Raw genomic sequence first — 12,621 nt, 5'->3', positions numbered from 1 at the left:
TCTGTTCTGTCTCAAAATCTGTTGAGCTGATGGCAAACATTTATTTCCATTGTGCTGTTGTCTGATTATTGTGCTTAACGAGTTTGGCCCATGTTGAGTTGAGGTTGTATTCTACGTCAGTATGACACATGTTAGCACTAAGCTAAGGCAACAGATTTAAGAGCATTCCTCACTAACCAGATGTCTGTAATTCACTCATTAAAGACATGACGACTGTCTTAGGTTAGTTACTAAATCCGCCCAAGAACAATTATTCTCTATAATTTTACTGGTGATAATATTATAGGGCAAGTTGTCACAGGTCTATACCCCATTAACGCTTTGGTTATGAGTCAAATGTCCAGTTGTACTGATGATTTTAAAACTAAACCTACCTTGAGAAATAGTGTTTATCATTAAAAGTGCTTCTAGTTTCACTCAGATCTGCTTGTGACAGTTCTCAGTGCTCTCCCAAACTGTTTGCACAGTGATAACAGAAAAAATGTTGTCAAAATCTTTTCTTGTCAAAGTTAAACAATGCCATCGCTCATAATTCAATCAGATCAGTATCTGTATGCCAAAGTCCAGCGTTCCAGCTTGTCATAAACAGCACTACATTAGAGAAAAATGTACAAATGGTATTACCAAGGGTAATTTTTTTATTTATTTTACATTAAATGCGTTAATGCACTGCTGTATATGCATCTGGATGGGAATGGTGCACAGTATTTATTTAATATGCATTCTGCATTTTCTGCATTCATGTATTTTTTATTCATAACATCTACATATTTTGTCAGAACACAAGTAGATAATCAGATAACAAAAATATGTTCAAAGAACGTTTTGTTAATGTTCTCTTACTTCTCTAGACAGCATTAAAAACATTTTTTTTCTTTGGTTATGCAAAAGTTAGAGAAAACATTAAGCAAACGTTCCATGTTTTTAGTTATGCAAACATTTCGGGAACGTTAACGTTACTTTTGAACTTTCCCGGAACGTTCTAAAACAAGAAGTAACTAATAATATTAAAAAAAAAAAAACATTAGACAAACATACAACTAACGTTCCGGGGGGAAACGTTATATCAACAATAAGTATAAATAATGTTTTGTGCAAACGTTTTTAGAACGTTGTTAAAAACCTTTAAATAATTTTAAGCGAACGTTCTATTAACGTTACTGGAAGAACGTTTGTTCAAAATCTTGTTAACGTTAGATGAATCTTGCCAGAGCTGATTTATATTTCTGTTAAACGGATATGTCTATGGATAACGTCTACCGTGAATTATCTGATGCTCAAAGCATGTGTCTTGTCTAAACAACTCTTTATGAATTCATATTAAAATATGAGACAAATTATGTCATATCTCTACCTGCAGTATATGTGACAGGACGCCACGCTGTTATGCGGCAACGGACGAGTGTGAGCGCAGTTTACGGTTCCGCCTGACGGAAGTACGGCCGCTACGGCGGTGTCGCTCATGTATATTAATTAGGTTTGGTGACGTCGAGTCGTTACCTTCCAATGGTAAACGCGGTTGAATAATATATGCTGACGTTGCCTGGTAACCTTCCAATGCTGACGGTTTAACTAATTAATATTAAATATCAAGCCGTCAACGTACTGGCGTTAGTAATTTCGCACCCAGCCCACCACGCACATATATACCGGGACAAAACGAGATATTCTGACCTGGGAATGGACAGCGGAATGCAGAGTTGTCGTTAAAGAATCGAATTAAACGCGGAGGAATGGTTTAAATTTGATAGAAAACCAACGCAAACCCGTAGGATCGGTCCAGCCCGGTACGGGTCCGCCTCTCGCCGTCGGCGGTGACTCACGGAGCTCGGGCCGTTGACGGAGCATTGCTGACCGGTCGGATAAATCCACGGAAAGACCGACGGGATTTCATCATGAAGTTCAAACCGAACCAGACGCGGACGTACGACCGGGAAGGATTCAAGCGGCGAGCGGCGTGTCTGTGCTTCAAAAACGACCGGGAGGATGAGGTACCGAGATATTATCTAAACCGGGAATGATGCTCGGATGATAAATCAGTGTATCAACACGCTCTCACACTTTCACCTGAGGCCCAGTCAGAATATAAGTGAGCATACAGATATATGGAGAGAGTGTGTATATAACGTAATTTACTGCATATATAAGATCTATCAATCAGGTTCTAGTATGCTGTCATCTAGTATGTGATGTGTCATCTAGTACGTTACATCAGTGCTGTGTTTCATCATGCATGGATACGTAGATCCATAGATTGATGATATGACTTGGAAAATTGCAGACACAGTACATAAACAAATAATGCATTATACAGACACACCAGATTGTTTACATCTGGAGTGCTGGAAGTAATCTGAGATCAGTTTTTCTTGGGTCAGTGAGATCAGTTCCTAGAAAGTGAAGTTTTTCCAGCATGCACTGTTCAGATCACTGCACAGTGTAATCTAGAGCACATCTGTTCATTTAATTCTCATCCAGGGCTGTAATCTCAGTCACACAGCGCTGCACTTGAGATTCATTAGTCAAGTAAACCGGTTTCAACTGTATAATAGCTCATTAGAAAACTGGATTACGCCATTCATTTACCTCTATCAATCTATCTGGCTATTTTTGTCATTGCACACGTTCGTCCCCTGTCACCTATGACTTAAAGGCACTTTAGACTGTCGGTCACTGGGCCTCAGTTATGCAATAAAAGCACGTCAGACTGCAGCTCTCTGAAACTTCCCCAGTTTGTGCATGTATAGCTGCACCAGGTTTATCCGCTTCTGACAAAGGACTGTCCTGAAAAGACAGATCGAATGGCATATATCACCCAGCAACACCTTTTGAAAAATCTAATTTAAAAACAAAACAAAAAAGCATTGTTGTCGCATCCAAACTCATGTTGGATTTTCTTGTTCTGAAGGTTTGTTGCCGAGCATCTCTTATCAGCCCCAAAGTGAGCTGCTTTTTATAAGTTTTTGTGTTTAGAGTGTGATTAATATGAATCGAGACAATAAAAGAGTTTAATCATCTTGTGGATGACCAGTGAAGTCTTGAGCGCATCTTGTAAATAATTAATAACATCATAAACTTGAAGATGTGTGCGTGTTAATTTTGCTGTCCTTCAGACCACTGGAGATGTAGAGGAGTTTGTTCACAGGAACCGATTTGGAGAAATGTAGCATCACATCACTTGCTCATTGATCTTCTGTAGTGAATGGGTGCCGTCAGAATGAGAGTCCAAGCAGCTGATAAAAACATCACAATAATCCACACCACTTCAGTCCATCAGTTAACATCTGGAGAAGACAAAAGCTGCGTGTGTTTAAGAAATCCATCATTAGGTTTTTAACTTCAAACCATTGCTTCCAGCTAAACTACGAGTCTTCTATCTATAATATTGCTTTCTCCAGTGAAAAAGTAATTTTGTCTGAATCAAGCCAAAACAGATCTAGATAAATATGTAGGTTGATTTTGATGTGAGACACAACAGGAGACGGAAGCGTTATTATGGACTCATATTTTGGTCAGAAGTAATGGTTTGACATTAAAAATGCATTCATGATGAAAAACATGCAGCTCTTGGCTTCTCAAGACGTTAATTTGTGGACTGGAGTGGTGTGGATTATTGTGATGTTTTATCAGCTGTTTGGACTCTCATTCTGGCGGCACCCATTCACTGCAGAGCATCAATTGCCGAGACACTGATGCAATGCTACATTTCTCCAATTCTGACGAGGAAACAATCGCATCTACATCTTGGATGGCCTGAGCGTGAGCGCATTTTCTGCAAATGTAAATTTTTGGGGTGAACTATTCCTTTAAGTGTCCATTTTAAGAGGTTTCTGCTTTCCTGACAATCCTTCATTCAGTTGCTGTCTTGTCTCCAAGTAACCAAAGAGAAGAATCGGAGTTGTTTGAGTTGTCGTGAGCGACTGCTGGTATAAATCTGGGGTTGCTTCATATCCGCTGTGTTGTCTCAGCCATCACAGTGGCGTGTTCGCTCATGCCCGCTGATCTCAGAGCAGCTCCATAAACAGTCCTGGCACTGCATGAGGGGGAACTCGTTGGAAATGGCTGCTCTTTGTGTCGGAGTGAATGAGGGTAAGTAGGGGGCAGAGGATCAGCGAGCGCATGAGTCAAAATCCCTCCCATTCAGCGCACTTTATAGTTTCTCTCCCCAGCGGCGATCAGCAACAGCGAGAGCGTGTTAGTACATTTAAATATCATCCTAGCGATTTATCTTCTACAAAAGCTTACAGCTGTTCAAAAATGCATGACCGTAAGATGCTACAGGTGTCTAAAACAGTCAAAAGTGCTTTATATAATGCAAATTAATGCTGCACAATAATAGTTAAATGAATCATGATTAATTGTGATTATTTTTTTCTTTTGAGAAATTTCTTTTTCATTTAACTAGAATTATTGCACTTTCATGTAAGCACAAATTAAGAAAACATTAACTCATGCACAAGCTTGTCTTTCTGCGTTATAAACACTGGTGAAACCTTAAAGGGATAGTTCACCCAAAAATAAAAATTCTGTCATTTACTCGCCCTCACATTTTTCCAAACCTGTTTGAATTTCTCTCCTATGTTAAACACAAAAGAAGATATTTTGAAGGATGTTTGTCACCAAACTATTGCTGCTAGTACTGTGGAATACTGTGGAAGTCAATGGCTACCGTCAACTGTTTGGTTCAAAATATCTTCTGTTGTATTCAACAGTAGAAACTCACTAAAGGTTTGGAACAATGTGGCTGAAATTTCTTTTTGGATGTTGCAAATAATTAAGCGAGTGAATATAAATAAATAAACGAAATAATCACTATTAAAATACAGATCGTTTCAAAGCAGCTTCACAGTTATAAACAGGAAAATAAGAGAATCAGTGATGCATGCCTTTTTAAACATGAGACTAGTTCTGGGAAATCAGGACAAACGTCACTGCCTTCCTCCATTTAGCATCATGTTTATTATTAAATACAGTCATGTTTTCCTAGAATCTGAGTTATTGTAAACATACAGCAGTTTTAGAATAACTGTGACATGCCACTGCTAAAATAATCACGTGCGTATGCATTCAAGAATTATTTCAACCATACAGTTCACTGTAGTCACCTGACTTTTTATCAAGTGATGTTGCTGTTAGATTTTCCTTGTCTGGGTGTATTTGTGATGTAGTGGTTAAGGCTGGTAAGTTCGACTGAAATGCACCAGTGTGTCCTTAAACGGGACGCTTAACCCCAGGGTTGCTCCGGGGTGTTTGTCCTTGTAATAAGTCCATAGTGCTCTGCTGCGGTGACACTGGGTGAAAGTCACAGAAACCGGAAAACTCTGGTCGTCTGGAATGAAAAGGAAATTTTCAAATATAATCCTATTTGCCCTGGTATGAAAGACAGCCGTGAGTTTACATGCAAAAATCATATCAGATCTGTTATGTTTATGCATTAAACTCTACTAAATCAGAATGATCCTCCATCTCTTTGCTCTAGTGTTTGATCATTCTGGTTCTGACCGCTGGATTCAACCGGCTATGATTCCGTCATGTTAATTAAACACCTGATGATTCATGTTTTACACCCACTTTGTTTTGATTACATACGTCCTTGATGCGTCATTGAGAACCTCTTCATGTCAACATGAAATGACTTTCACCATCTATTTTACTACAGTAATGTGATAAATTTCTGAACAAAGAAAAATTGTGTCAAACTTAATTATGTCCATCCCAAATCAATGGATCATAAAAAGTAGATTTTGTTTTCAAGCTGACTTTAAGACTATGAAGAGGTGAAGAATGTGATAGATATAATATTAATAATTATTTATTCTATATGATATATTAATGATATATTATAGGAAAAACGATGAATTATACATTATTTAAATTCTGAATTATTTATACATCACAACAGTTTTTGTTTTACTGCCTTTTATGCTGATTTCTTAATGTTAAAAGTGAGAATAATAATTAGAATCACAAATTGAGAATAATTTGAAAATTAGAAGAAAACATATACCGTAATGAATTTGAAAATGTACTTATTTGTCATAAAAATGTCTAATGTCATACATAATTGTGTGTATATATATATGTGTGTGTATGTGTGTGTGTGTGTGTAAATGCAAATGTATCAGTCTAGAACAACTTGTTTAGTATTTACTTTGTTTATTTTGGTAAGTTATTTCAGACTGATGTTTATTTGGTAAACAGCCATGCAATAAGAAGCAAGGCCCCTCAATTCTGAGTCCTGATCACCATTTCAGAGTTTATTTTGCTATAATGATTGGTTGGCTCTACCTTATCATTTTTATTCTTGTTTATTTTGGGTCAACTGTGATATGCATGTGTTTTCATGAGATTTGGCAGGGTGGAATTATGGGACTGTAAATGACTGGTTGTGTTTGAGTGATTCTCAGATCTGTTTGTACAAGAGGTTTCATTGTCATGCACTTTTCTTGAACTGTATGGTACTGTGCTTCATCACAGAGTGACAAGAACACACAGGTTGCGGTTGCTTTGTTGATTGAGTGGTTGAGAATAAGCTCTTTTGTGTGTTAAGCTTATGGTCATTGTGTGTCCGGCCCTGGTTATCTGTGGGAAAGCAGAACTGGACTAACGTGTTTCAAGAAAACAATTGTGTTTTAAATGCACTGCATGTAAACAGAAGAACTGTTAGTGTGTTTTGAACACAAAACAATTAAGATGCAACAAATATATTCAAATCTTGTGTACAAAAAGCTTTCTTTTGAGGTTTCTGTAGCACAAACTCTTTGAGCTGGTGACCCGTTCCTCACTGTCTGCTATGAGGCACATCGTAAAAATAACCTCAGCCTGGGCCTGAACATGCCAGGTGACAGCAGGTGTCATGAACTTGACAGACACATGTGATGACACAATGCCACCACAAGCAATCCCACAATCCTCTTAGTGCAGGACACACCAGAGGGCCAATCAGAGCAAGGCGTGCCGTCACAATTGCACTTCCACTGCGTCCATCTGTCAAAAGTCACTCACACCAGGGTTATTATCGTTAAAAGCATTTTTGTTAACTTAAGTGATAGCTGTAAATAACATAAAAATATTGGATAAAAAAATAAATGAAAATTAGATATGATGCCTTGGCAACTAACTAAAATAAGTTTAAGTTGATGCACTAAAATTACTAGCTGGAAAAAATAAACCTAAAAAACTGAAATACAAAATAAATTAAACCTAAACAGTAATATTTAAAAAGAAGTAAAACTTTTTTTAATGTACAAAAAAAATGGCAAAAGCACATAATGAAAATACTAAAAATTAAACAAATTAATAATGAAACTAGGATGAAATGGGGTTGAAGAATGAAAATTTTAAATGTATTTAAAAAAATAATAATAATCAGAATAACCATCTCTGAGCTGGGAATGTTTTACTTGAACAACTTCATTTTGATCTTATATTTGTTGATTGGGTCAGAGAGTAAAGTAAGCACATGAAAGCAGTGCAGACTTTGTGATTTAATTTGTCCTGTCTTGTAATTAATGTTTTATGTGATGTATAACCTTCTAATGCTCTTTAATATGATGTATTTTTATTCTTGCTGTTTTCTAAAAAGGCGTTCAGACCAGGGTTATTATAGTTAACTAAAACTAAAACCTTGACTGCAATAAAATAAAACCCTACTTTATACCAGCTTTTATTCCAAGGAAACATTATCGTTTTCATTTAGTTTAACTTAATGCATTAAAATAACTTAATTTAAAAAAAAAATTAAAAGAACTATATAGACATAAAAAACCTAAGAAAAATGACACAACAAAATTACTAAAACTTTAACTAACATTAAAATGAAAATAAATTCAATATATTTATAAAATATGGAAATACAGACTAATACAAAATATTAATTAAAACTACAGTTTTAATTATATTTATAAAATAACGCTGGGCCAGACTCTAAAGTATTGTGCATACACACACACAGTAGACTTTGTGCTCATGAAATTAGTGTCGAAATATCATGACATCGTTTCTTTTACATTAAACCCAATAAATGAGTGTAAACAGAGATTAGTGTGTTTTGATGAAGTAACTGTGACAAACCACAAATGCACAGTAATGGGGAGTGTGTTTACAGTAAAGCACTTACGACGGAAACCTAGCAGACTAGAGGCTTTAAAAGCAGAAATATTCTGGCCATCTATCCCACGGTTCTCTGAGACTGAATCAGTTCTGCGCTGGCTTCTGCAGGTTCTGTTGGTCAGCAGCAGTCGAAACCCGGATCAGTGGATTGTTCCTGGTGGAGGGATGGAGCCGGAGGAGGAGCCGTGTGGAGCTGCTGTACGCGAGGTCTTCGAGGAGGTCACACATTGTCATTTAACATCATTTCTAGCAGTCAGGGTTTGACTGGTGATGTAAAGCTGACTTTGGGAGACTCATGGCTAAATGAAGGACTGTTGTGGATTTGATCTCTATCTCTCTGTCCCTCTCTCTCTCTCTCTCTCTCTCTCTCTCTCTCCCTCAGGCTGGAGTGAAGGGTAAATTAGGACGCTTGCTCGGTGTGTTTGAGGTAAGGCTCTTCTCTCTTCTCCCTCTCCTGATTGGATGGTTTAGACTCCTGAACGGATGTATGATGAGATAAGGCGATTACAGTCCCTCATACTGAAAGAGTTTATTTTTCAACAACAGCAGAACCAGGACCGGAAACACCGGACGTACGTGTATGTGCTGACGGTCACAGAGACGCTGGATGCCTGGGAAGACTCGGTCAATATTGGTGAGTTTGTGTGTGTTTGCATGATGCTTTTGTGATGGATCTGCAGGTATTCAGCCCTCGGGGTCTTTCCTGACTGCATGTATTTTACACACACACACACACACACACACACACACACACACACACACTGGTTTCTAAAACCACAAGTGAAAATGCAACTAATTGCATTTGTTAAATTTAATGATTTTTTTTTTTATTTAATGTAATTTAAACCACATCTTTATTGCACAAATATAAATGATAACAAGATCACCAAAAATGCAATTTAAATATTTATTTTAAACTGCCTTCCCATCCCCTCTCATTCATTTTAATTCAATTAAACTATATCTTTATTGCAAAACCATGCAAGAAAATAGACATACATATTTAAAACTTCCTTCCCATCCTTTCTCTGCTCACTTAATTTTAATAAATTTGATTTTATAATTTGATTTAAAAATACTTATTTTGGAAAAATATGAAAGATAATATGAAAATCTCCAAAAAAAAATAAATAAATGTTTTAACTGCCTTCCCATCACACCCAAATTCCAATTAAATATTTAAATGTAATTTTATTTTTAAATATAAACCATATCTTTATTGCAAAAACATGAAATATATTTTACAAATATCAAAAAAAAAAAATTAACCCTCAAACTCCCTTAATTTAAATAATTTTTTAATTTAATTTAATTGCATTATTTATTATTTATTTTATTTAATTGTATTTAATTAAATGTTTCTATTGCTAGATGATGATCCATGTTATAAAAATGATTTAAGACCCCACGGTATATTTTTTTTCATAAGATTCTAATATCTGCAGTATCTGCCAGTGTATTTTGCTCATGCTGCAGTATTTGTCCCGTAGGCCGTAAGCGCGAATGGTTTCCTGTCGACGAGGCCATCAAGGTCCTGCAGAGCCACAAACCTGTTCACGCCGAGTACCTGAGACGCCTGCGGATCAGTCGCCCGTCCACCACCACCAACGGCAACCTGCTCCTGCCCCAGACATCTCCCAGCACCCTCACACCGCTCTTCAGCGCTCCGGCGTCAACCGCACGCAGATAGGACACACACACACACATAGAGTACAACACACACACATCAACACTCCTCTGTCTACATGAACCACTCACACACATCTCCTGGGCCTTTATGACCCTCACAACACCTCTTAGGCACCTTTGGGACGTTCTTTCGAGGGACAAACCAAAGTGGTGTGGGATTTGCGGTGAAGAATGCCTTAATGATTTATTTAATGATTGAAGTCCGTTACAGTCAATAATTATTGACCAGCTTTACAAACCAGTTACATGGAAGTGCACTTCCATTATTCCTCCATCACTCTCACCTGCAGAGCTCGGCATTCTGGGATTGTGATGTAGGGAATGTCAGTTTCATTCCACGTGGCTTTTACAGCATTTGACCTTTCTGAATTCAGTCGGTTAGCGCTGCCGTGACCCCAGACTTCCCTTTAAGACTCAGACGAGCCCTTTAAAAGCCCCCTTCACTGCTGCTCCTGAACGGATCGCTGGATTCCTGAAAGCATCGGAGATTCCGGTCGATGAGATTTCTGGGAATTAGATGGTGAGCAGGAGGGAAGGAATCTCATTTTATGCTTGGATTAAAAAACAAACGTTTGTAGATATACTAAAAGACTGAAGATGACAAATAATGTATGATGGTTTTTAACTACAATGCAAATGTATTAATCTTTTCTGCTCTTAACTCTTTCTATGAGGTCTTTCTTTAGGTGATTTTGACAAGAACAGAACTGTGAATTTTGTCAGAATTTTGTCACAAAAAAATGCTAGCGGGCGACTCTCACGGAACCAGTCAATAACATGCAGGTCCTATTTCACTATAAAAATTAAACATATATATATATATATATAAGGATAAAGGCCTATTTTTAAGACCATTAGACTTTTTTTATGACACATTTTTCCTATATTATTATTACTATAATGCACAAATAATCATGTATTATTTAAATTATGCTGTATTTATACATTATGGTATTATTTGTTTTGCTGCCCTTAATTCATGGTTATTTAATTAACTATTTTGTACTGTAAATACTGTATGTCTGTAATAGAAAATCTAATAAGTATCACAATTCAATTAAAATTAAACAAAATCTAATTGGTCATTGAAATGGGCTTCATTTTCCTTATTAAAAAAATCTCTATATATACATTTTACGGAGATGAAATATATTTTAAGTCATAACAATAGGTTTCATTTTCTTAAAAATAAAAAAATAATCAGTTTATCTTTATAGATCACAATAAAAACAAATCTAAATGGTCATCAAAATAGGCTACATTTTCCATTAAAAAAAACAAAACAATATATATATATATATAAATAATAAGGCGAAATATGAGCTGTAAATGTTTCGTGAGATTAACCCAAATTAATTTTTGGCACCAGCAAAGCCTTGAAGATCTGTCAGATGTGAGGATTGGGTGCCTTTTTCCTCCTTTAAATCTTTTAACAACACATTGTACTGTCTTTGTTTTTTGTTTGAAACACTGATGTGTGTTTGACGGATGCTGCTCTGAATGCGTTTCTCCAGTGGCTGATCTCAGATCTGCTGTAATCACACTGAACCCCAACACGTCACTCCTGCTCATGTTTAGTTTGTGTGTGTTGCGGATGTGTTTTGATATGTGAAAACGAACAGGTCAGTGCCAGTCCTTCGTTTGGATTGAGAGGCTGTACACGTAACACTTTCCTTTAGATTGCACCGAGATGTGAAGTGTCAAAACTTATCAACTAAATGTACATTTCCTAAAACATTTGGACTATTTCCTTTAGTAAAACAAAAAACATGAGTGTTATGGTGAAGTTACAGGCCGCACAAGATGTACAGTCTAATATTTCGGGTCTCCACAAAGAGTTCTGATGCTATGTGAGGCGTGAACTGTAAACTAGACACAGCCGGAGGAGTGTTTGGTAGATTTACAGGTTTGTGAGTCAGACCGTCTCTTACCTGTTCTGAGATGCCAACGGTCCACAGTTTCTGTAAGTTTACTGTAATCTGTACAGATGTTCATAATGGATATTTTTATTTGTCAATAAAGATTGTATCACATGGAGAAAAAAAAAAGAGAATTATGATAAATTAAAATGGCATTTTCTGATGAATCATGAGACAAATACTGCCAATTCTAATCATTCAGCTGGCACCTTAAATCCTTAAAGGCTATTAATAATAATAATAATAATAGTAGTGATTTATTCATATAATTTATCTATAAGTTCATTCATGATTGATAGATAGATAGATAGATGGATAGATAGATGGATAGATAGAACATTTAGAAACATGCACAGGTCACGTTTCAATAAAAATAAATAGATCATTTATGGATTTTTTTTTTTTTTGGGGAGTCGTGGCCTAATGGTTAGAGAGTCGGACTCCCAATCGAAGGGTTGTGAGTTCGAGTCTCGGGCCCGCAGGAATTGTGGGTGGGGGAGTGCATGTACAGTTCTCTCTCCACCTTCAATACCACGACTTAGGTGCCCTTGAGCAAGGCATCGAACCCCCAACTGCTCCCCGGGCGCCGCAGCATAAAATGGCTGCCCACTGCTCCGGGTGTGTGTTCACAGTGTGTGTGTGTGTTCACTGCTCTGTGTGTGTGCACTTCGGATGGGTTAAATGCAGAGCACTAATTCTGAGTATGGGTCACCATACTTGGCTGAATGTCACGTCACTCACTCACTCACTCATTTTTACTACACGTTTTTTCCCTATATTGTTTTTATTACTATAGTGCAAATATAATATTTAATTTACATTGCATTTATATATCTTATATCCTTAATTCGTGCTTATTTAATAAAAAAAATAGTATTACAGTATTTTTTTCTATAAATAC

General features: G+C 36.8%; 1 protein-coding gene across 1 annotated transcript; it reads left to right on the top strand.

The window, feature by feature from the left end:
* Window positions 1–1,601: 1,601 nt before the first annotated feature.
* Window positions 1,602–11,849, top strand: LOC109062103 (diphosphoinositol polyphosphate phosphohydrolase 3-beta-like). Its single transcript, XM_042737693.1, has 5 exons — window positions 1,602–1,991; window positions 8,221–8,331; window positions 8,495–8,539; window positions 8,659–8,746; window positions 9,603–11,849. Exons 1-5 carry the CDS (start codon window positions 1,896–1,898, stop codon window positions 9,800–9,802), a joined length of 540 nt encoding a protein of 179 aa, XP_042593627.1. The 5' UTR covers window positions 1,602–1,895; the 3' UTR covers window positions 9,803–11,849.
* The last annotated feature ends 772 nt before the right edge of the window (window positions 11,850–12,621 follow it).

The sequence above is a fragment of the Cyprinus carpio genome, chromosome A4, assembly GCF_018340385.1.
Source record: "Cyprinus carpio isolate SPL01 chromosome A4, ASM1834038v1, whole genome shotgun sequence".
Lineage (NCBI taxonomy): Eukaryota > Metazoa > Chordata > Actinopteri > Cypriniformes > Cyprinidae > Cyprinus > Cyprinus carpio.
Note: the sequence above shows the minus strand (reverse complement) of the source record. Positions and strands in the feature narration are given on the sequence as shown.